Source organism: Delphinus delphis, chromosome 1 (assembly GCF_949987515.2).
Source record: "Delphinus delphis chromosome 1, mDelDel1.2, whole genome shotgun sequence".
Lineage (NCBI taxonomy): Eukaryota > Metazoa > Chordata > Mammalia > Artiodactyla > Delphinidae > Delphinus > Delphinus delphis.
The window spans coordinates 126,104,479-126,129,327 of NC_082683.1; the positions used below are offsets into that span (position 1 = coordinate 126,104,479).

General features: G+C 36.0%; 1 protein-coding gene across 2 annotated transcripts in view; it reads right to left on the reverse strand.

Moving 5' to 3' along the window:
* KIFAP3 (kinesin associated protein 3) overlaps positions 1–21,213 on the reverse strand; it is a 157,365-nt gene extending 136,152 nt beyond the window's left edge. The window contains exons 1-3 of one of the 2 annotated variants that reach the window (XM_060033763.1): positions 20,974–21,213; positions 5,413–5,544; positions 277–431 (exon numbers count right to left, since the gene is read on the reverse strand). In XM_060033763.1, coding sequence (XP_059889746.1) covers positions 277–431; positions 5,413–5,544; positions 20,974–21,005 — 319 coding nt within the window. In that variant the 5' untranslated portion in view covers positions 21,006–21,213. The remainder of the gene's footprint in view (positions 1–276; positions 432–5,412; positions 5,545–20,973) is intronic. The other variant, XM_060033758.1, reaches the window with a different exon arrangement.
* Positions 21,214–24,849: the final 3,636 nt, after the last annotated feature.

Consider the following 24,849-nt stretch of genomic DNA (forward strand, 5'->3'; position numbering starts at 1 on the left):
CTGCTCCCAATTTTCTCCTTTTATTATTCTAGAATCAATATGGTATTTGCTTTTTTATTCTTTATTTCAGCACATGTGTACACACACAGTATGAAACAGATCATTTTGGAAGCATCTAACATAAAGCCTGGCATGTAGGAAACTAGTATGTTTATTATTTCATTCACTTACTTAGAGCACTGGCAAAAGAAAACTCACCATTCAAATATCAAAAGTACAAACTATAGTCAAACAACTCTGGTTTTACATTAAAAAGTTAGGAATTCTTCTGCTTACCTTTTCCTGACACTGAATCACGGCGGTTCTGGAGATAGTACAACAGCTGTTCTACCTCATTTAGCTTTGAGGGATGAATGAGTTTACATTCTTCAACCACCTTTCGTGCCAGGGAAGTTATATCTGTGTTGGCATTGAGACTCTTAAGACGAATGCTGCAGGCATATCAGAATTTTCCAACTCAGGTATTATTAAAATAAGTGATAACTCAAACAATACTTCTTTTAAATAATTTACAAAACATTTAAATGTACCTAACATAGTCTCTTTTAGTAAAATATAATAAAGTATTAGATATAATTAGGCTTAGAAAAAATGCAAAGCAATGACTTTCCTTGAGCTGGACAAGTAAGATAACAAAAGGAATGGTAAAATCTACATCTGACTCTTCTAGGCAGGATAGCATATCCAGAGAGCTTGTTTTTAAAGTCTTTCTGATATCACATAAAGTTTTTAATTATTATTAGATGTGAAAATCCATACTGCCAAAAATAAATCATTTTCTTGACCATATTCACAGTCATTTTCTTTTCAGTTAGGGGTAAGACACAATATTAATATATTTGGATTCGGTTGTTCTGATGGAAATTATATAGAAGACACAAGAAAAAAAAGTAGGATGCATTTTAAGATCTATATGAGTAATGCTGAAGAACAAATAAATATAGTTATAACTGTTAGTACATTAAAAAGAAAGACAAAACAGGTTCTCCCTCCTTTTTAATTTAATCCAGGAGATTCACTGGAAGGTCAATAAGAAAAGGTTGTTCAAAATCTGGAAACAACTACCAATTTACGTGGATTCATGGCACCAAAGAAAGCTATAAGGACATAAAATTAGGTTCAGGGTGAAGACTCAAACTGGTGGCAAAAGATTCTTGCAAAGCAGATGCATTCATGCAAAGCTTAGATTCAAAAAGAGAAACATAAGAAAGTAGCCACTATGTTGAAATACTTCTTAGTGAAGATGGCCAATTTTTGGAGACACTCAAGGTATTAGAGGCAACAGGGACAGAGACCTCAGAAAAATGTCCTGCACTTAGCATCTGTGAAATCATTATTCAGATACAGATGATCTCTCCTGAAACAAGTCTAGTAAAGTGATTTGAATACTGTTCACAGCTTTATAGTCATCCTCGAATCTGGTCCTCTTGGGATCTATAAGCTACCTAATAGCCTTTAATAAATTCCTTTTATGCTTGAATTTTCTAAAGTGGCTTCTAATGTCTGTAACAAGAACCCTAGCAATACTCTGTCCCTTTATTTTAATTTTTCTCTAATTTATTTGGCTGTTTAAGTTCCTACCTTTTAAATCTTTTAAACTGTTTAATATTTTTGTATAACTTTAGCTGCCCATCAGAAAGCAGAGATATAAAGAAAAGTCTATTCAGAGAAAAACTCTCAAAAGACATCTCCACGTTTAATTTTAACAAGGAACTGGGAAATCTTGAGTTTCCATAAATCTGATTGAGAAGAAGCACAAAAGAAACTCTATAAACATATATTTTTGAAATTTTCCTACTTGTTTTTTTAGAGCAGTTTTAGGTTTACAGAAAATCTGTGCTGAAAGTACAGAGTTTCCATATATGTCCCCACTACCCTCCCCCAGTACAGTTTCTTCTATTATTACCATCTTGTGATAGTGTGGTAACTTTGTCACAATTGATGAATCACTATTGATATATTATTAACTAAAGTCTAAGTATACATTGGGGTTCACTCTTTGTATTGTATAGTTCTGTGCACTTGGACAAATGCATAATTTCATGTATCCACCATTAAAGTAGCATACAAAATAGTTTTGCTACCCTAAGAATGCCCTGTGCTCCACATATTCTCCCCTCCCACCCCCGAACTCCTGACAACTTCTAATCTATTTTTACTTTAGTTTTGCCTTTTCTAGATGGTCATACAGTTGGAATCATACAGTATATAGCTTTTCCAGTCTGGCTTTTCATTTAGCAATATTCATTTAGGTTCCTCTGTGTCTTTTCACAGCTTGATGGTTGATTTCTTTTTAGTGCTGAATAGTACTTGACTATATGGATGCAACACAGTTTGTTTACCCATCTGCCTACTGAAGGATATCTTGGTTACTTAAAATTGTTGACAGTTATAAATAAAGCTGCTATAAACATTCATGTGTAGGTTTCTGTGTGGAAATACATTTTCAACTCATTTGGGTTAATATCTAGGAGCACAACTGTTGGATCATATGGTAAGTGTATGTTTAGCTTTGTAAGAAACTGCCAAAATGACTTCCAAAGTAGCTGTAGCATTTTGTATTTCCACCAGCAATGAATGAGTTCCTGTTGCTCCACATCCTCACCAGCATCTGGTGCTATCAGTGTTTTAGACTTTACACATTTTAATAGGTGTGCAGAAGTATCTTGATTTAATAAAGCAGATTTTTTCTATCTTTTTTTAGATTTATTTTCTACCAATATATATATTAGCAATCTGATTCATCATCTTCTTTCCATCCAAGTAACAGAAAGATTCTCTTCTGTTAGTGTGTACATCTCTCTCCTAAATCCTTCCCTTGTTAAAAGAGACAAAAAATATGTAGGACTAGAATTTTTAGAAAATGTCAGCTGTGTGCTCACTGATTATTTCTAAAATAAAAGAATAGGCCCCCTTCATTAGGCAGCCCATGCCTATTAGTAATACCAAAAACTCATACCAAAAAATGCCCATATTGGGCTTTCCTGGTGGCACAGTGTTTGAGAATCTGCCTGCTAATGCAGGGGACACAGGTTCGAGCCCTGGTCTGGGAGGATCCCACATGCCGTGGAGCAACTAGGCCCGTGAGCCACAACTACTGAGCCTGCGCATCTGGAGCCTGTGCTCTGCAACAAGAGAGGCCACGATAGTCAGAGGCCCGCACACCACGATGAAGAGTGGCCCCCGCTTGCCACAACTAGAGAAAGCCCTTGCACAGAAACGAAAACCCAACACAGCAAAAATAAATAAATAAATTTTTAAAATGCCCATATTATTTTTGGACCTTAACCATAGATTTCTCATAATGAAATGTTCAGAAAACTGGGACTCTGTTGAAGGTGAGCTTATACATTCCTTTATACGATAAGGGAGAATGAAATACATGTCTTCTGGACCTGAGCCATAGCACTGACTACCACAATTTAATGACAGTTTCATTTCACACCTATCTCAATCTATATGAGTGTCCCCCTCAAAACCTTCACCCCCAGCTGCCACCATTGATAAATCCTCTTGAACTATGAACAAACCATATTCTTCTTTTGCTCCCACAATATGATTCCTCCGCAAACCTTGAGAGCCAGGTTGAATACCACAAAGTTGGGTTACAGAGGTTTTTCCCATACTGATGTTTAAATCCACTTACACTAGCCAGTTGGTAGTAACTCTTTCCAGGTGGCTGACTCTAGTGAATGTACCCCTTGTCTAGAAAGCCTACAGATTTTCAAACAATAACAACATTCTCACTTTTTTTTTTTTTTTTTTTTTTTGCGGTACGCGGGCCTCTCACTGTTGTGGCCTCTCCCGTTGCGGAGCACAGGCTCCAAACGCGCAGGCTCAGCGGCCATGGCTCACAGGCCCAGCCGCTCCGCGGCATGTGGGATCCTCCCGGACCGGGGCACGAACCCTCGTCCCCTGCATTGGCAGGCGGACTCTCAACCACTGCGCCACCAGGGAAGCCCTCACTTAATTTTAATTGAATAAGTCTACTGACTACACCATTAAAAACTAAAAACTAAATTTCTCTCATGAAATGTGGATGCATGAGGTTCTAAAGGCAAAGACCCCCTAATCTGCTAGCTTTTCTTTGGAAGTCAAATTAATAAAATCTCAAGAGACGTTACTTTCTCAAAATGTACAAAATTTAGGCAGCAATAACAAACACACAAATGGAAGAAAGTGTGAGAGAACACAAAAAATTGTGAGCATGTGAGTTAAAATCTACAGTGTAAGTATGTATGTGTGCATGTGTATATCTCTTCAATCTAGTGGATTATCCAAAGACTCGTTTATTTTTAATGAATTATCTGTGTAATTTAGCCTTTTAACCCAAATAAGAAGAGAGACTACAGATCTTAGTAAGACAGTAGGTAGCTTCTCTCTTCAGGTTTCTATACAATGAAGTTTCTTAATTGAAACACTATAAAAATTTGGGGCCAAATAATTTTTTGTTTGTAAGTGCCTATCTTACGCATTGTAGGATGTTTCGCAGCACCCCAGCCTCTATCCACTAGATACCAATAGCACCCTCCAGTTATGAGAACCAAAATGTCTCCAGGTACTGCCAAATGTCCCCTGGGGGAAAAATCCTAACCAGCTGAGAACTACTGCTATATATTTAAAATATAGCGCTGTTCAGTGTGCTAAATACTATCACATGCACTTCTAGCATCCTGAATATACTTAATACCACCAAAACACACTAACTTTTTAACTAGTTCCCAAATCAAAATTATCTATGGGGGGAAGAAAGTTGGGAAAGAATACTAGGTGATCTCAGACCCTCTCTACTTCCATAAAACTACGGAAGGAGCGCAAGATCATCGCCAGAGCAACTGAAGACTTATGAAGAAGGCCAGTTCCCAAGGGACTCCTGAAAGTACTATGAAAGCAGGAAGGAAAGTGTGTAGAACATTGGGAGACCTAAGCTCAATTCATTTAGTCAGAAAATGCTTGTCCTATTACTAATATCTTTCACAGCGCTAGATTTTTAAGGGATGAATTCAAGGTACATGCCCCATTTGTGAATTCTGGATGTCATATCACTTTCTGTAATTCCAGGGAAGAAAGAACACAGGATCCCCTAAGATACAAAGTTCCTAAATTAAGCTAAAAAGTCCTATATAAACATATCTTTTATAGTTGATTTCACAAGTTATATTCTATTATATGCATTTACTAAATGGGATAAATAAGAATAGGTATTTTTCATTAGGTTCCAATTATGCTCACATAAACATGATTTTCTCTGGAATATACTCTATATTTATAATTTAATATAGTCTCTGCTTCACTGAGATAATGTATGTCTGTAAGAACACCATAATCATTTATCATCTATGCAAGTTTAAATAACATCAGATTTCTATAAAGTTTACTACTTTCAAATGTGCACAAATGAAGAAAACTTACATTTTTTGGCATTCCTTTCGTTCTCCCAACATGGGATCCCCCATTTCTCCAAGAATGGTAGCTTCCACTTCATATTGAACAATGAGTGCTTTTTCTGATGGATGTACATCAATATTTCCTCCTTTAACTTTCCTATTAATATAAAATAAAAACAGACATAGCTACATTAAAAGCTCACAAAACATGCAAGGTTTTTATCTAGTTCCTAGTTCCAAAAACATGTGCGCTAGATTAACATATGCATTTAAATCAGATTTACTCTTGACTTGGACCAAGAAATAACTCTTTTTCTCCAACTCTGTAAACTCTGTACTGTACATGTAATTCTTGGTCTTGCAGAAAGTACCTTTATGAATAGTTCTGAGAAAAAATACATTTACCCAAAGAATCATGCATAATAGCCAGTGAATAAAACAATTAAGATGGTTTTGGAGAGAATAACCTCAACCAAAAGTCAGCAATTCAAAACCAAAGGTAGCTCCCCCAAAATTTATATTAAAAAAAAATAAACTGCCCGATAATTGGCCCATTAACTGTATCACAGAATGACATGAATTATCTAAACTTCAAAATAATATTGATTATGTATTATCTTACATAATTATATAAACTGAATTAGTACCTAAATTATTCTTCAAATCACACACAAGTTGTGTAACAAAAAAGCATTTACAGGTTATATTCTATAGTCACAGATCTCAAATTATAGTGCCATCAGTAGTTTCAATAGAAAGATTGTATATACTTTGTCCCCAGACCCCTACAGTTATAGAACAAATTTTTTTAATTGAAGTATAGTTGCCTTACAATATTATACTGGTTTCAAGTGTACAACATAGTGATTTTATATTTTTACTTTGGCTATAATCCTTGTGCTGTACATTACATCCTTGTAACTTATTTTATACCTAGCTATTTGTACCTGCTAATCCCCTTCACCTATTTTGGCCCTCGCCCTACACCTCTCCCTTCTGAGGACCACTAGTTTGCTATCTGTATCTCAGAGTCTGTTTCTGTGATGTTATATTCGTTGATTTATTTTTATATTTTACATATAAGTGAAAACATACAGTATTTGTCTTTCTCCGCCTGACTTATTTCACTAAGCATAATATCTTCCAGGTCCATCCATGTTGCCACAATAATGAATTAATCACTACTTGTTATTGGCCACTTTAGGATCTGATAAAATGAGTTTTATTAAAGAAGATTAAGCAATGGAAACAAGCAAAATTTCCAACTGTAGTCCGAGCCAGCTAGCTGGCTAGTGAGGTCTTTTAGCCTAATGGGAAGGAATAGAAATATGACAACACCTTAAATTCCAATAAACAGAAACTCAAAGCTTTTCCTTCAGTTAGGAATAATTGGCTTATTATGCATATTTTCAATGTAATTTTTAAATTTTTTTTCACCAGAATTCTTTATTACAACAAGGGTAAGGCTCTTCAGTCTGTATTAGGACAATGATTAAGAGTCAAGTGTAGAGACAGAGTAGGAAATCAAATATACAGAAGCTAGAGTCTAGGTAGGTCAGCAACTAAATTGACAGTAAGACATACAGAACAAACCTATAAAGAATAAAAGCAAAAACCAGGTAGGCCAGTAAAAAACAGGGAGTTGGGTTATTAGATATATACACACATATTAAAGAGAATGGTACAGCTTCCAAAAGATAAGATAAATGCATACAAGTTCAGACTAGCAGTCAAAAGCTAGAGAAACCACAGGAATCAAGAGAGTAAGTAAGAGAGCTGAAAAACATATGTAATGTAGCATTAAAGAAACTAATTATAAAGAGAACTAGATATTTGCTTCCTGATGAAATGGAGAGCAACCCCAGTACTGAACTTCTTATATAGGAGAGTGTAACTGTATCCAATTGAAGAGAATCATAAGGATGAAATGTAAGTGCAGATCCTAAGAGTAACCTTATACCAACACTTTCAAAGAGGGTCTTCCACATATTAACAACTGACGGAAAAGCATAATTGTTATCCTCTGGTCTGATATTTTGCCTTTCTCCAAAGAAATCAAATAGTTCAAAGAACCTCACTATTGCTTTTCAGCTTTCATTTGCTTTTTTCTTTTCTGTATGTGTGTTTTAAAGAAGTTAATTAATTTTACAATATTTATTTTTTATTACTAATACAATTTATGCTTACTGTAAAAAAAAACACAGAAATTAGCAAAGAGAAAAAATAAACTGAAAAAGTTAGAAGAAACCAATTGTTACCATTTAGCACATACACATCCAGACATTTTTCTATCTATATGTAAATAATATATAATGAGAGAATGTCAGCTCTAGAATTTCTTTAAAGAGGCTTAAGGGTAGCAATCTGGTAGAGTTAAAACTACATTTGAAGAGCAATTCACATAAGGTTGACACAAGTATTAAATGTTTATATCATTGTGGGGGCTGATGGAGATTATGGGATGGATAAACCTCTTCCCTGTTCCCCTTGGCACTGCCACTGAATATATAAAATACACATATTACCAACTAAGCTCATATTATATATACTGTGTGTAACATACTTTCCAAAATTACTATATAATGACTTTAAAAGAATACTTTGCCTTTAGAACTTCATATAGTCAAATACTAGATACTTCATTTGTTGAACACCTTAATTCTTTTTTTTTAACATCTTTATTGGAGTATAATTGCTTTACAATGGTGTTAGTTTCTCCTGTATAACAAAGTGAATCAGTTATACATATACATATGTTCCCATATCTCTTCCCTCTTGTGTCTCCCTCCCTCCCACCCTCCCTAACCCACCCCTCTAGGTGGTCACAAACCACCGAGCTGATCTCCCTGTGCTATACGGCTGCTTCCCACTAGCTAGCTATTTTACGTTTGGTAGTGTATATATGTCCATGCCACTCTCTCGCTTTGTCACAGCTTACCCTTCCCCCTTCCCATATCCTCAAGTCCATTCTCTAGTAGGTCTGTGTCTTTATTCCCGTCTTAACCCTAGGTTCTTCATGACCTTTTTTTTTTTTTTCTTAGATTCCATATATATGTGTTAGCATACGGTACTTGTTTTTCTCTTTCTGACTTACTTCACTCTGTACGACAGACTCTAGGTCCATCCACCTCACTACAAATAACTCAATTTCGTTTCTTTTTATGGCTGAGTAAAATTCCACTGTATATATCACCTTGATTCTTTATTTCTAACTTACATTGCATGAAATTTACAAGATTCCCTCACAAAACGTTCAAAACCATTTGCAGGACAATTGGCTGATTTACAAAGTGTTCTCTAAAGGCTCAGAACATTTTGTAATTCAGTTACTCTATATTTACGAATGATATAAATATTTTTAAATTGACAAACATGGTTTCAAATTCTATTTTGGTTGGTAAAATATTCCAGCTTTTTGGACACAATTATGAATTATGTCTACATGCAACCTGTGACAAGTACACATCTGCTATTGATAGCTGATTTAGTATGAAAAATTGCTTTTACCATAGCAATGTGCCTCATCAAAATTTATACTTGTATTATCACCACAAAATGAACAATTTTATCTTAAATGCTATACTTCTTTTTTTTTTACATCTTTATTGGAGTATAATTGCTTTACAATGGTGTGTTAGTTTCTGCTTTATAACAAAGTGAATCAGTTATACATATACATATAACCCCATATCTCTTCCCTCTTGAACCTCCCTCCCTCCCACACTCCCTATCCCACCCCTCTAGGTGGTTACAAAGCACCGAGCTGATCTCCCTGTGCTATGCAGCTGCTTCCCACTAGCTATCTATTTTACGTTTGGTAGTGTATATATGTCCATGCCACTCTCTCACTTTGTCACAGCTTACCCTTTCCCCTCCCCATATCCTCAAGTCCATTCTCTAGTAGGTCTGTGTCTTTATTCCTGTCTTACCCCTAGGTTCTTCATGACATTTTTTTTCTTAAATTCCATATATATGTGTTAGCATACGGTATTTGTCTTTCTCTTTCTGACTTACTTCACTCTGTATGACAGACTCTAGGTCCATCCACCTCATTACAAATAGCTCAGTTTCATTTATTTTTATGGCTGAGTAATATTCCATTGTATATATGTGCCACATCTTCTTTATCCATTCATCCGATAATGGACACTTAGGTTGTTTCCATCTCCTGCCTATTATAAATATACTTCTAAACTGAATTTAACATGGCATTCATAATGATGTCAGATATTTAACAATTGCGACAATGAACTTCAAATGCTTTATTTGGAATCCATGAATCAGGTGAGAAATAATTTAGCCCATTATTAGAATTAACTGATTTACTATTTGTAGCATCTTATGACATTGATATTAAACTTATATCTTTTAACTGTCTGCAAATTTCTTGTACTAATGGAGCCTTCTTAATAACAAGTCTACTTCACCTTTTTTTTTTTAACCTGCACAAGAAAACTGGAACCAAAAATGTGCTAAATTGATTTAGAAAAAGTTTTGCTTTTTTAATCTCAATATGAAGTCATGCTTCACAGACTGATATAAGATATACCTTTCTTTATCTACATGTGATAATTGTCACCTTCAGGCAGAGTATTCTTAACTACTAACTTCTAAAGTACATCCTGATGTTTCTAGACTTCATGTGGTCGATGATATCATTATGATCCCTACAACAGATAACAGATGCTGACTAACACTGTGCTCCATATTCATCATCAATTTCCTAGAGAAACAAAATTTATCCCTTTATTTTTCATTAACAGGTTTTTTTAAAAATTATTGCTGTCAAAAGGGTTTATTACAGGTTTGTGTTCAAGACTGTGATGTAGGAGGTTCCTGAACTTACCTCCTCCCATAGACGCACTGAGTCTATACCATCTATAAAACAATTTCCTCTGAATGCCCCCCCGCCCCCACCTTGGGACTTCCCTGGTGGTCCAGTGGTTAAGACTCCATGCTCCCAATGCAGGGGGCTCCCAATGCAGGGGGAGTCCACACACCACAACTAAAAAAAAGAAAAACAAAAAACCCAAACTAGCTGAGCAATGCCCACAAATTGAGCAAACAAGAAAACCCACATTGAAGCAAATAAGAGAGACTGAGACAAAATCTTGCCATAAACCCCACGTCTGGTGTGGAGACCCACAACTGGGCAAAAACTCACACCTGAGCTGCTACTTGAGGAATGAAGGATTTGAACCCTACATCTGGAACCCAACTTTCAAGACCTACACCTGAGAAACAAGCCCCCAAAACATCTAACTTCCATGAGACCCCAGTGGCTATATCAAAACAGTGAAACAGTTCTTAAAGGGCTTGCACATGCAAGCTCACCCACCCTAAAGCCTAGTGCAGAGGCAACTGACTAAAAAGCACCTAGACTTTCTGTTAAAAAGGATTATTTGTTTATCTTAAAGGGTCAGCCTGAGGGGCCAGCATCTAATTTAGCATATGAGTCTACTGAAATACACAGGATGGAGGCTGTCAGGTTCCATCTTTATGCTCTCCAGATCACCAGTATCTCCCAGAAAAGAGCTTGTACTGCTGTCTTCTGGTGCCCTGATTATTGCAGCTGCTGCCCAGGGGACACCTCTAGATCACCTGACTCTGGTGGCCCTCAGGGCTTACGTTCCCAGGTCCCACAGGACCATAACAGAGAAAGGGAGTTCTTAACTGGCTACCACTCCCAGGGCACAGCAGAGAGGCAACAGACTGAGGCAACCAATCTTTCTATGAAAGAGATCTGTTAGCTTATCTTCATAGCTGTGGACTTAGCGGCAGGCTTCTAATTAAACACATCTAAAGGCTGACTGTCATCCTCTCCAGAGACCTGGGAGAGCACTCTCCCTCTGTCCCACTCCAGAGCACTAGTATATCCTGGAGGAGAGCTTGTACACTTATCTGGTGCCCCAGTTTTTGTGGCTGCCACCCAGGTGATCACCTGGTTCTGGTGGCCACTGGGGCTTGTATTCATGAGTTCAAAGAGACATTAGTGAAAGAAAAAAAACAGTTATTAACTGGTTATTACCCCAGGACTCAGCTCAGAGGGAGCACTAAAAATAAAGTAGGCTACTTGGACAATCACTAAGGTCTGAAAGACAACCAAGAGCTAGGCATGGTTGAATAAAAAGGTTCATCTCCTAAACAAGACCACTCCTTCCAGAATGGGAGGGGTGGCTGTTTTATCTAATGCATAGAAACCAACACAGAGTCAAGGAAAATGAAGAAACAGAGGAATGTGTTTCAAGAACAAGATAAAACCTCAGAAAAAGACCATAATGAAACAGAGATAAATGATGTATACGATAAAGAGTTAAAAGTAATGATCGTAAAGATGCTTGCTAAGTTCAGGGGAAGAATGGATGAACAAAGTGAGAATTTCAACAGAGATAGAAAATATTAAAGTACCAAATGGAAGTCACAGAGTTGAAGAACACAATAATTGAACTTAAAGATACAACAAAGGGCTTCAACATTAGACTCGATGAAGTAGAGGAAAGGATCAGTGAACTCAAAGACAGGGCAACGGAACACACCCAGAGAAGTAAAAAGAACAAAAAAGGGGTGAAGACAGCTTAAGGGATTTATAAGCTAACATCAAGCAGACCAACATTTGCAATAGAGGGGTCCTAGAAGGAGAAGAGAAAGGGGCAGAAAACTTATTTTAAGAAATAATGGCTGAAAGCTCCATTAACCTGAAGAAAGAAACAGACATCCAGATCCAGGAAGTCCAGAGAGTTCCAAAAAAAGATAAATCCAAAGACAGCCACAATAAGACACATTATAATTAAAGTGTCACAAATCCAAGACAAGGAGAGAATCTTAAAAAAACAGTAAGAGAAAAACAACTTGTTGCGTGCAAGGGGAACCCCCATAAGACTATCAGCAGATTTTCAGCAGAAATTTTGCAGGCCAGAAGTAGCAAAATATATTCAAAGTGCTGAGAGGAAAAAACTGCCAACCAGTTTTTTTTTTTTTTTTTTTTTTTTTTTTGCGGTACGTGGGCCTCTCCCATTGCAGAGCACAGGCTCCGGACGCTCAGGCTCAGCGGCCATGGCTCACGGGCCCAGCCGCTCCGCGGCATGTGGGATCTTCCCAGACTGGGGCACAAACCCATGTCCCCTGCATCGGCAGGTGGACTCTCAACCACTGTGCCACCAGGGAAGCCCTGCCAACCAGTTTTTAGTCTACACAGCCAAGTTCTCCTAGTGAATTGAAGGAGAGATAGTTTTCCTGAAAGATTTATGAAAATATAAATCTCACTGGTACAGGTAAATATGTTGTAAAATTCAGAATAATCTAAAATGTTGTAAAGGTGGTAGGTTGATCACTTATAAAGCTAGCATGAAAGTTAAGAGATAAAGTAGTAAAAATAACTATAACTACACACATTTGTTAAAGACACACAAGATTAAAAAAATGTAAATGGTGACATCAAAAACGTAAAATGAGGGGAGAGTAAAAATGTAGAGCTTTAGAATGTGTTCAATCTTAGGGTGTTAACAACTTGAAATAGACTGTTATAAATGTTCTTACATAAGCCTCATGGTAACCACAAAGCAAAAACCTATAGTAGATACACAAAAGATAAAGAAATCTAATGACACTAGAGAAAATCTACAAATCACAAATGAAGAGAGCAAGAGAAGGAGGAACAGAGGAATTACAAAACAGTCAGAAAACAATGAACAAAATGACAATAAGTATCTACCTATCAATCATTACTTTGAATGTAAATGGACTAAATTGTCCAATCAAAAGATACAGAGTGGATAAATGGTTTTAAAAAATGACCCATCTATATGCTGCCTACAAGAGACTCACTTCAAATGCAAGTACACACTCAGATTGAATGAAGGAATGGAAAAACGTATTCCATAAAAATGGAAATCAAAAGAAAGCTGGGGTAGTTATATTTATGTTGGGTAAAATAGACTTTAAGATAAAGACTGTAATAAGAGACAAAGAAGGGTATTATATGATAATACAGTGGTCAATTCAATAAGAAAATAAAACATTTGTAAATATTTATATGCCCAAAATAGGAGCACTTAAATATATAAAGAAAATATTAAAAGACCTAAAGGGAGAAATACACAACAATACAATAGTAGGAAGAGACTTTAATACCTCACTTTCATCAATGAATAGATTACCTAGACAGAAATTTAATAAGGAAACATTGGCCTTAAATGACACATTAGACCAAATGAACTTAACAAACATAAACAGAACATTCCACCCAAAGGAACAGAATACACATTCTTCTCAAGTGCTCATAAAACAGTCTCAAGCATAGATCATATGTTAGGCCACAAAACAAGTTTTAATATTTTTAAGAAGACTGCAATCGTATCAAGTATCTTTGCCAACCACAATAGTATGAGACTAAGAATTAATTACAAGAAGAAACTGGAAAATTCACACATAAAGTTTCAGCACATACTACTGAACAACCAATGTGTCAAAGAAGAAATCAATACCTTTAAACAAGTAAAGGTGGAAATACAACACACCAAAACTTAAAGGATACAGAAAAGCAGTTCTAAGAGGGAAATTCATAGAGATAAATGCCTACACCAAGAAACAAAAAAATGATCTTAAATAAACAATCTAACTTTACATCTTAAGCAATTGGAGAAAAAATAACAAACAAAGCCCAGAGTTAGTAAAAGGTAGGAAAAAACAAAGATTAGAAGGGAAATAAATGAAATAGATACTATAAAGACAACAGGAAAGATCAATGAAACTAAGGGGTGGTTCTCTGGAAAGGTAAATAAAATTGACAAACCTTTAGCTAGGCTAACCAAGAAAAAAAGAGAGGACTCAAACACAGGCGTACCTTGCAGATATTGCAGGTTCAGTTCCAGATCACTGCAGTAAGGTGAGTATCATTATAAAGCAAGTCATGTGAATTTTTTGGTTTCCCAGTGCACATAAATGTTATGTTTACACTATACTGTGATATACTAAGTGTGCAATAGCATTATGTTTAAAAATCAATGTACATACCTTATTTTTAAAGATATTTATTTCTAAAAAATGCTAAGCAGCTGCGCCTTCAGCAAGATATAATCTTTTGCAATAGTAACATAAGTGATAACTGATCACAAATCACCATAACAAATATAGTAATAATGAAAAAATTTGAAATATTGGGAGAATTACCAAATGTGACAGAGACAAGAAGTGAACAAATGCTGTTGGAACAATGGCACCAAGAGACTTGCTTGGCTCAGGGGTGCCATAAACATTAACTTATAAAGAATGCAATATCTGCAAAGTGCAATAAAGCAAAAGGCAATAAAACAAGGTATGCCCATAAATAAAATCAGAAATAAAAGAGACATTACAATTGTTACCACAGAAATATAAAAGATCTCAAGAAACTACTATTAAAAATTATACTCCAACAAATTAGACAACATAGAAGAAATGGATAAATTCCTAGAAACATACAACCTCTCAAGACTGAATCATGAAGAAATAGAAAATCAGAACAGACTGATTCCTAATAAGGAGGTTAAAACAGTAGTCAAAAACCTCCCCCAAAAAGCCCAGGACCAGATGGCTTCATGGGTGAATTCTGTCAAACATTGGAAGAATTAACACCAATCCTTTTCAAACTCTTCTCAAAAACTGACGAGGAAAGGACACTCCCAAACTCATTTAATGAGGCCAGCATTACTGTTATATCAAAACCAGACAAAGACACCAAAAAAAACAAACCTGATGAATACAGATGCAAAAATCCTCAACAAAATGCTACAAAACTGAATTCAACAATATTTTAAAACAACAATCATACACCATTATCAAGTGGGATTTATTCCAGAGATATGAAGATGGTTCAACAAACACGAATCAATCAATGTGATACACCACAAACAAAATGAAGGATAAAAGTCATATAATACCATCTCAATAAATGTGGGAAAAGCATTTGACAAAATTCAACATACATTTATTATAAAAACTCTCAACAATGTAGGTATTGAGGGACGAAACTCAACACAATATAGATGGTATATGACAGGCCCACAGCTAACATTATACTTATGGGTGAAATATTGAAAGCTTTTCCTGAAAGATCAACCACAAGGCAAGGATGCCAAGTCTTGCTACTTCTATTCAACGCAGTATTGGAAGTGGTAGCCAAAGTAATTGGGCAAGAAAAAGAAATGAAAAGTATCCAAATCAAAAAGGAATAAATAAAGCCATCACTATTTGCACATGACATGATATTATATAAAGAAAATCCTAAAGACTCCACCAAAAAACTGTTAGAATAAACAAATTCAGTAAAGTTGCAGGATACAAAATCAATGTATATAAGTTAGTTGCATTTCCTTACACTAATATGAACTACCAGAAAGAGAAATTAAGAAAACAATCTCATTTACAAACGCATCAAAAAGAATAAAATACCTAAGAAATAAATTTAACCAAGGATATGAAAGACCTGTATATTGAAAACCATAAGACAATAATGGAATAAACTGAAAAAGACTCAAATAAATGGAAAGATATTCCATGCTTATGAACTGGAAGAATTAAAATTGTTAAAATGTCCATACTATCCAAAGCAATCTAAAGATTCAATGCAATTCCTATCAAATTCTCAATGGCATTTTTCACAGAAATAGAACAAAAAAATCCTAAAATTTGTACAGAACCACAAAAGAGCCTGAATAGCCAAAACAATCTTGAGAAAGAAGAACAAAGTTGGCAGCATCATGCATCCTGATTTTAATCTATATTACAAAGCTACAGTAATCAAAACAGTATGATATTGGCATAAAAACAGACACACAGATCAACAGAAAAAATAGAGAGCCCAGAAATAAACCCACACATATATGGCCAATTAATTTATGACAGAGGAGCCAAGAATATACACCTGGGAAAAGACAGTCCTTTTAATAAATAGTGTTGAGAAAACTAGATGGCCATATGCAAAAGAACAAAACTGTACCGCTATCTTATACCATACACACAAATCAACTGAAAATGGATTAAAGCCTTAAATGTAAGACCTGAAACCATAAAATTCCTAGAAGAAAACATAGGCAGTAAGCTCCTTGCCTTTGGTCTTGGTGATCAGTTTTTGGATCTGACACCAAAAACTAAGGCAACAAAAGCAAAAATAAATGACTGGTACTACATCAAACCAAAAAGCTTCTACAGAGCAAAGAAAACCATCAACAAAATTAAAAGGCAACCTACCAAATGGGAGAAAATATTTGTAAATCATATATCTGATAAGGGATTAATATCCAAAATATATATATAAGGAGCTCATACAACTCAATAGCAAAAAACCAATCTAAGCAAAAAATGGGCAGAGGATCTGAACAGACATTTCTCCAAAAGAATATATATAGATGGGCAACAGGTACATTACATAAAAAGGTGTTCAACATCACTAATCATCAGAAATATAAAATCAAAATCGCAATATCACCTCACACCTGTTAGAATGGTTATTATCAGAAAGTCAAGAAATAACAAGTGCTGGAGAGAATGTGAAGAAAAGAGAAGCCTGTGAACTGTTGGTAGGAATTTATATTGGTTCAGCCACTATGGAAAACAGTGTGGAGGTTTCTCAAAAAAATTGAAAATTGAACTTCCATATGATCCAGCAATTCTGTTCTGGGTATTTATCCAAAAGAAATGAAAACACTAACTCCAAAAGATATATGTACCTCCATGTTCACTGCAGCATTATTTACAACAGCTAAGACATGGAAGCACCCTAAGTGTCAATCAATGGATGAATGGATAAAATATACATATATCTGTGTATACACCCACCCCCACCCCACACACACACACTGGAATATTATTCAGCCATAAAAAAAAAGAAAATTTTGTCATTTGCAACATGAATAGAGCTTAGGGCAATGTGCTAAGTAAAATAAGTCAGAGATAGAAAAACAAATGCCATATGATCCCACTATTTATTTTTATCTAAAAATAAAGCAAAACAAACAAAACCTGAACTCACAAATACAGATAACAAATTGGTGGTTGCCAAAGGTGGGAAGTGGTTGAAGTGGATGAAGTAGGTGAAGCTGGTAAAAAGGTATAAACTTCCAGCTATAAAATAAATGAGTCCTGGGGCTGTTATGTACAGCATGGTGACTATGGTTAATAATACTATATTGTATATATGAAAAACTGCTAAGTGAGTAAATTTTAAAAGTCTCATCACAATAAAAAAGTTACTGTATAGTGACAGATGTTAACTAGACTTACTGTGGTAATCATTTGGCAATATATACAAATACTGGATCATTATGTTGTACAACTGAAACTATTTTAATGGTATATGTCAATTATATCTCAATTAAAGAAAAGATTTCAACTCAATAACCTAATTTTCCACCTTGAGGAACTAGAAAAAGAGCAAACTAAACAACAAGCTAGTAGAAGGGAGGAAATAATAAAGACAGAGATAAAAGAAATAGAGAATAGAAAAGCAATAGAGGAAATCAACAAATTAAAAGTTGGTTCTTTGAAAAGTTCAACAAAATTGACAAACCTTTAGTTAAACTAAGAAAAAAAGACAGAAGACTCAAATTACTAGAATTGGAAATTAAAGTGGGACATTATTACTATTATCTCTGACCTCACAGAAATAAAAAAAAAATACTATGAACAACTGTAAGCCAACAAAGTAGATAACCTAGATGAAATGGAAAAACTGCTAGAAATTCACAAACTACCAAAACTGACACAAAAGAAATAGAAATTCTGAATTCCCCCAAAATAAGAGGTTGAATAAGTGATCAAAACTTCCCAACAAAGTCCAAAACCAGATAGTTTCACTGGTGAATTGTACCAAATTAACACCAATCCTTCTCAAACTCCTCCAAAAACTAGAAAAAGAGGGAACACTTCTTAATTCATTCTATGAGGCCACCATTACCCTGATACCAAAGAAAGACAAAGACGCCATAAAAACAGAATATATTTTTGAATATAATTTATGAATATCCTTTATGAATACTGATGCAAAAATCCTTACCCTTCTGAAGCTTACAGACCAGCAGGAAAGACAAACAATAACAATAAAATAGTAAGAATGAGAAAAGACAAGGTATTAGCTATCATGGAAGCTAGCAGGTATATCTGACCTGGATGGCAGATTGTGGGGTGGGAAAGGGCAGCTCAGGAAATACCTTCTAGAAAAAGTGACATTTAAGCTAAAACAGGTAAGATGAAGAGTTAGCTGGATAAAGAACAAGGCAAATACCAGGCAATGGGAAGGGCACTTGGAGTCTAACACTGAAACACACAGGGATCTAAAAGAAGTTATTTCTGTAAGCCTGAAGTATGGAATTGTTGGGGGCAGGAGGGGAGCAGAGAGAGATGAAGCTGAAAAGGTTGGTGCTGTAACTCCAAGAGCAATGGAAAGCCATCAGAGAGTTTTAAGAGGCAAAAAACAAAACCCACTAGATTAACTGTCTATTTATTTGTGTGCATATCTGACTGAGGATATGAACTGTGTCTATTTAATCATTTCCTCAGTGATCAGAACAATGCTAGGCATGGTCTAACTATTTGGTAAGTATGTATTAAGCACTATTGAATCAGAACACTAATGGGTAGCAGAACAAAAAATGAAACCTCATTTTTGATTCTATAATCTATTACACATGTAAACATATAGAGACTAGAGATTCCTCAGTGATAGCTACAATGAAACCACTGAAATTAAATAATTAAAATTAGAATGAATCAATTAGATTGAAAACATACTGCCCTCTTGTTAAAAACAAAATAATAAAAGTAAAAATATTGCAAAAGGGATGAATATATGTAATTACTATCAAAGAATCAATCATTAAAATGGAATGTTCTGTCATATCATAAGCCATCGGGCCTATATGATTATATGTTGGATGCACATTTCTAAACTGAAAGCAGGCAATGCAAACTATTTATATTGTCAAAATTAGACAAAATTGAGAAGTGTATATTTCAGCCTTTCCAGATTCTGACCTTATTTTACTTCAAACATTATAGTGACTTGTCTGATTTTTTTGTTGAACTCCACATAATTTAGCTTTAAAAGTAAGCAATAGGTTGCAAACTACAAGTCACAGGATGCCTAAGGGACCACAGGATACCAGAATCCAAGAAAAACTATTTTCTGGCACAACTACATTACATGAAAATAAGCTAATGATGTAATAGTGACTCTTTGCTCTAGAACAACCTTGATTTTAAAGTTGAAGGAGAAAGAATTTCTTGTTTTCTTCTTTCACCAAATTTTCAATCAAGATATTTTAAATGACCAATGTAAGTAAAATGCAGTGAGGAAATAAATGCTGACTATATACTTGTTATGATTACATATTCTTTTTTGAAATTTTTACTGATAAGCTCTGGTTATGTAACAGTTTCAGATATATTTCTATAAAATGGGACAGGCAGGCAATATATGCTTCAGGCCTAAAAAGACAGTGAATACAGTTGGTTGCTTGATTGATTTTACAATAATTTCAATCCCTTTTAAGAGTCTATTTAAAGGTTAGATCTTTCTGTGATGATCAGGGCCCTGCCAAGCTGGGATAAATACGTTCAGTAAAAGTATACTATGAATTGAAATGATGCCACCACCTTACATGCATGTTTTATCTTTTTAAAACATTTTCATATTTGGTCCTCATACCTATCATAAAGTAATACTTGCCCCATTTTTAGGTAAGGAAACTGAGTCCAAAAGAATACATGTGACTTTCTAGGGTATTTGCACAATCAGTAACAGGGACTTAGCTAAAAATGGAGACTCCTAATTAAAATATTTTTTTGTACTGGATCACTGCTAACTCTTGGTCCAGCGAGAGTTATTCTTTTTTGAGGGATGATCTTATCTTTGACCTGAGTCAAATAAATAATCCCAACAGATTACATTTTTCTTTAAGGAGTAATTGATACTACATATATTTTTAAACTAAAGAAATGATGGCCTGTTTCATGTCAAGCTCCTGAACAAACCTCTTGATAATTACGAACCTCCTACAAAAATTATACTGTATACATGGCAGTGAAATGGATGAGGAAAGCAGAAATAAACTGGAAAGCAACATCTCAATCCAGTCTCCCATTAATTAAAAGCCACCACTTCTTTCCCCTTCATTTCAAAACCCCATGGCAGTGAACCCCAAATTGGAGACATAGTACAGAGGCGCCAGAAGACTTCAGTTCCAGGCTCCCACAGGATTTATCTATTAAAGGAAAATGGAGAGTCGGAGTATCGGGGAAAAATAGGAAGACGCAGTTTACTCCGCCCTTCGTTCCTCTACCCTGAACAATGTAATGTAGCAAAGAAACCATCTGCAATGCTGTCAGGGCCCCGCTGAGTCAGGTAAGAGCCTGGAGAAACCCGCACCCCCTAAGGGCCCCTTCCTCTTTTTAATTCACCTTTCCCCCCCTCCCCTTACGTGATTTCTCCCCTGTCTCCCACCCCTCTTGTAAGCTTTGCCCAGTGACATCTCACGGCCAACCCAAGAACCTTTTAAGAATAACCTCAGGGTCCGGGCAAGGAGGGTAGGACCGAGCCTTGGGGGGTCGTCACCTTTTGAGGTATCTGGCGTCCTCCCCCTGCATGGCGGCGGCGACGGCGGCGTGGGGAGGATGGGGGTGTCTGAGAGAGGCCGGCGGGGCTATTTCCGGGGACGCTGGCCAAAGTACCCCACACCCAAAGGCGATGACAGTCCTGAGGCCTGCAAGGCGGGGCAGCTACAGCGCTCTGGTTACCAGGGTGAAGCCGCCGGCTCCTCCCACGGCTCCTAGGCCCCAAAACGCTGGCGCTGCCCAGACCCGCCCAGAGCGGCCTGTATGAGCTCCGCCTCAAAGCGCATGCGCCTACTCCGCGGCGCCAATACGCGCAGGCTCAGTATGCGGTGCTGGTCTTTGGGACTAATCTGACGCACCCTGGAGCGGAACGTGAAGGTATTTGCAGCAGATTTCAGCGCGCGTGGTTAAGGAGTGGCTCCGTGGTCACCGCCCCCTTGAGGATGGGAATTGAAAGAGTCATCCCGGTCAGTCGAATTGATATTTCAGGTCCTTCGCTTGAAAAGAGGGAAAGGAAATCCGTTAACCTTTTAATTAGAGAATGCTCTAGAGCAGTTAGGCCCTCGGCTGGTAACCTGTAAAGAAAGGTTTGTATTTGGGGCATTGTGGAAAAGGAACTGCACTGATTGCACTGAGAAGCTGGAACTTGTGCAGATAGGCTGACCCTTACGAAATGAATACAATTAATATCAACTTTGATCGAGGGGCAAATCTCTCACTTCCATTTTGGTATCCTAAATCTAGAATGCACCCCTGCCCCGCACACACACACACACACACACAGCTCCTGAAATTACAACTCCTAAACCATCCCTAACTCGGGCTACGTTTGGAATCATTTCCTCTAAGACAGGCAACTGTTGGCAATTCAGACCATAGGGCCAAAGGGCTGTTTTTCTGTTTTGTTGGGTTTTTTATTGAAATATAGTTGATTTACAGTATTGTGCCAATCTCTTATATGAAGTGAAGTAAGTCAGAAAGACACAAATACGATGTGATACCACTTATACGTGGAATCCATAGGGCTGTTTTTGAACCTTAGCAAGTAATGTCCTCTTTCTGAGATCTATTCCCATAGGCTCAGCTTTCTCATCTCTGCAAATGACTTACGTTCATTTATTCAATAAATATTAATTGAGGGCCAGCTTTGTGCCAGACATCAAACCAGGCTCTAGGGATAACAAAGGAGGCATTTCTACTCCCACTTCTCACCTGTCACTCGCTTCTAGTTCTATATTTTTAGTCACCTTGCACTGTGTCTACACCATTGTTCCACTGCCTTTTTCAGATGCAGTAAGTTAATGCAGTGCACTGCATGGAATATTAAATATAGACACAGTCCATACCGACTAAGAGATTTTTATCGCCCACCCATTCACACAGGCTACACTATTTCTGTCAGTGTTGTAGTCATTCTTCCAGTCTTCCAGGGAAGACTGTATGGAGATAACTTTGACATCTTTCTTTGTATCATGCCCTCTTATTAAACTATTTCAAAATTTTATCTTTTCTTCCTTCAAGATATTCCTGCAATCCAGCTTTCTTCTCCTTTCTCCCTTCTACCTACTAGCCTAACCATTTCAGACTTGGAATACTGCAATTCTTTCCTAACTGGACTTCCTATTTTCTGTTGTTTTTTTTTTTCCCAAATATTCATTCTCAAAACTGATATAAAATTTTACAAATTATCACTCATAGCTACATTACCTTAAAACCCCTACAATACCTAATATCGCCAGATCACAATATCTATTAAAATTCATAGTTTATATAATAAGCATTCTTGCAGTATAAGCTTCTTGAGATCAGAGATTTTGCTTTGTTTACTTCTGTATCCTTAGAACAGCATCTGGCTCATAGTTGGCACTAAATAAATATTTGGAATTGAAAAAAATGCATACTTGAGCTTGAAACAATAACAACAACAAAAATCTGGAGGAAATGGCCAGAGGCCAGAAAGGAAGAACTGAAAACTAGATCAATAAGGAGATAAACTGAAACTGGGCCTGAACTAGAGAAGCTGTCAGTCTATAGCAGGAACAGTACAAGATGAGCCTAGGCATTTTATTCTTGAAAGTAAGAAAATACTAATGGTATTGTGTCCAAAAGACAGTAGTCAATTTTGAGGTAATTTGCCTCACAAGGAATAATTACTGTGGTTGATTTAACACATAATAAAAATACAGGAGTCCATAATGATACTCAACGACACATAGAAAAACAGGAAAACAAAACCTCACTTTCATTGAAGGTAATGACTGCATCAAATTCTTACTCTGAAACTTGGTAATTAAAGGAAATAATTAAGCATTTAATCCAAGCCTTTTGGAAATAAACCATAATTTACCTCCTGTTAATGAGGGAAAGCTCTTTTTTTGTTTTTTACAGAAAATTCCTGCTAGTACTGGAACAATATAATTACAGACAGTTACTATTTTGCAAGCCCCAAGAAGTAATGCACCTCATTGATTTATTATAAAATAATTTAAAATGTGGTAGAGTTTCACCCCACAGATTACTTGATAATTCTAAGTGGAAAAAATGTTACTTTACAATGGGGAGATCTGGCTATCAGCATTTTAAACAAGTAAACTAGGCATCATTAGTAGTCATAGTACCTGATAGTATATGCAATAGGAAGCACGCAAGATCACCTATTAAGTATTCTTGCCAAAAATTAACCTGAATCTAACTGAACTGTCAGATCTGTAAAAAATTAATAAATGAAAATCTCAATTAAATAGAGTTGGGAAACAGAATGGGAAGCTCTCATGCCCTATGATGATAGCAGAGCCCAACAGAAAGAAGAAAGACTCCTTTCCTGTCAAGTTCTCAGTGAAAAGTCATGGACTCTTTATTTACTATAGCCTTCCCAACTTCCTTTTCCTCTCTATAAAAGCATTGCCCTATGGGGCACTTGCAAGTGGTTCACTGCAATTGCAGACCCCAAATTACAATGCTCTGCTGAGCCCAAATAAACACATCTTTGCTGGAGAAATGTGTGGCAGTCTATTTTTGTTTCAGGTCAACAGATCTCATGTGCAGAACTAAATAAAGAAGATAGCCCAAAGAGTGGGGAACATACCCAATTGGATATCAAGATATATCATATCAGAATAATAATTACAAAGTATAGTATTGATATAGGGAGAGAACACAAGTGAAACAAAAAAGAGAACCAGACCCATGCACATGTGTAAACTTGAAATATGACAGAAGTGAATTTTCAGATCATTATGGGAAAAATGTATTTTCAATAAATGTTTTTGAGACAATTGTTTATGCACGTGTAACAAATTAAATTGGATCCCTACCTCATGCCATGTGCAGAAGCTAATTCTACATTGAATAAACACTTAAGTGTAGAAGAGAAAACTTTAAAAACATTCAGAAGCAAATATAAATTATCTTTATGACATTCAGTTAAGGACAAATTTTAAAACAAAATACAGAAAGCACTAGAAATAAGATTGATAAATTCACTCCATTAAGATTAATAACTTCTAATTATTAACCATGATACCATAAAGTAAAAAAGATAAGTTAAAAAATGATGTGACCTATTTGTATCACATGAAAACTAACAAAGGATTAAATTGACTGCTTCAAGATCCACTATGAATCAAAAAGGAAAAGACAAACAACCCAATGGGAAAATGGACAAAGAAGAGAACAAATTAGTATTAGCAAGATAAACAAAACAAAACATGAAAAGATGTTCCATCTCGATAGTAATCAGGAAGATCTCAATTAAGACCATAAAAAGATACAATTTTACACTGACCACGGTGCAAAATTTAAGAATTCTAACAATACCAAATTCTGGTGAAAACGTGAAACCCTGGAAATGATTTAGTAAACATTTCAGGTGTGACTG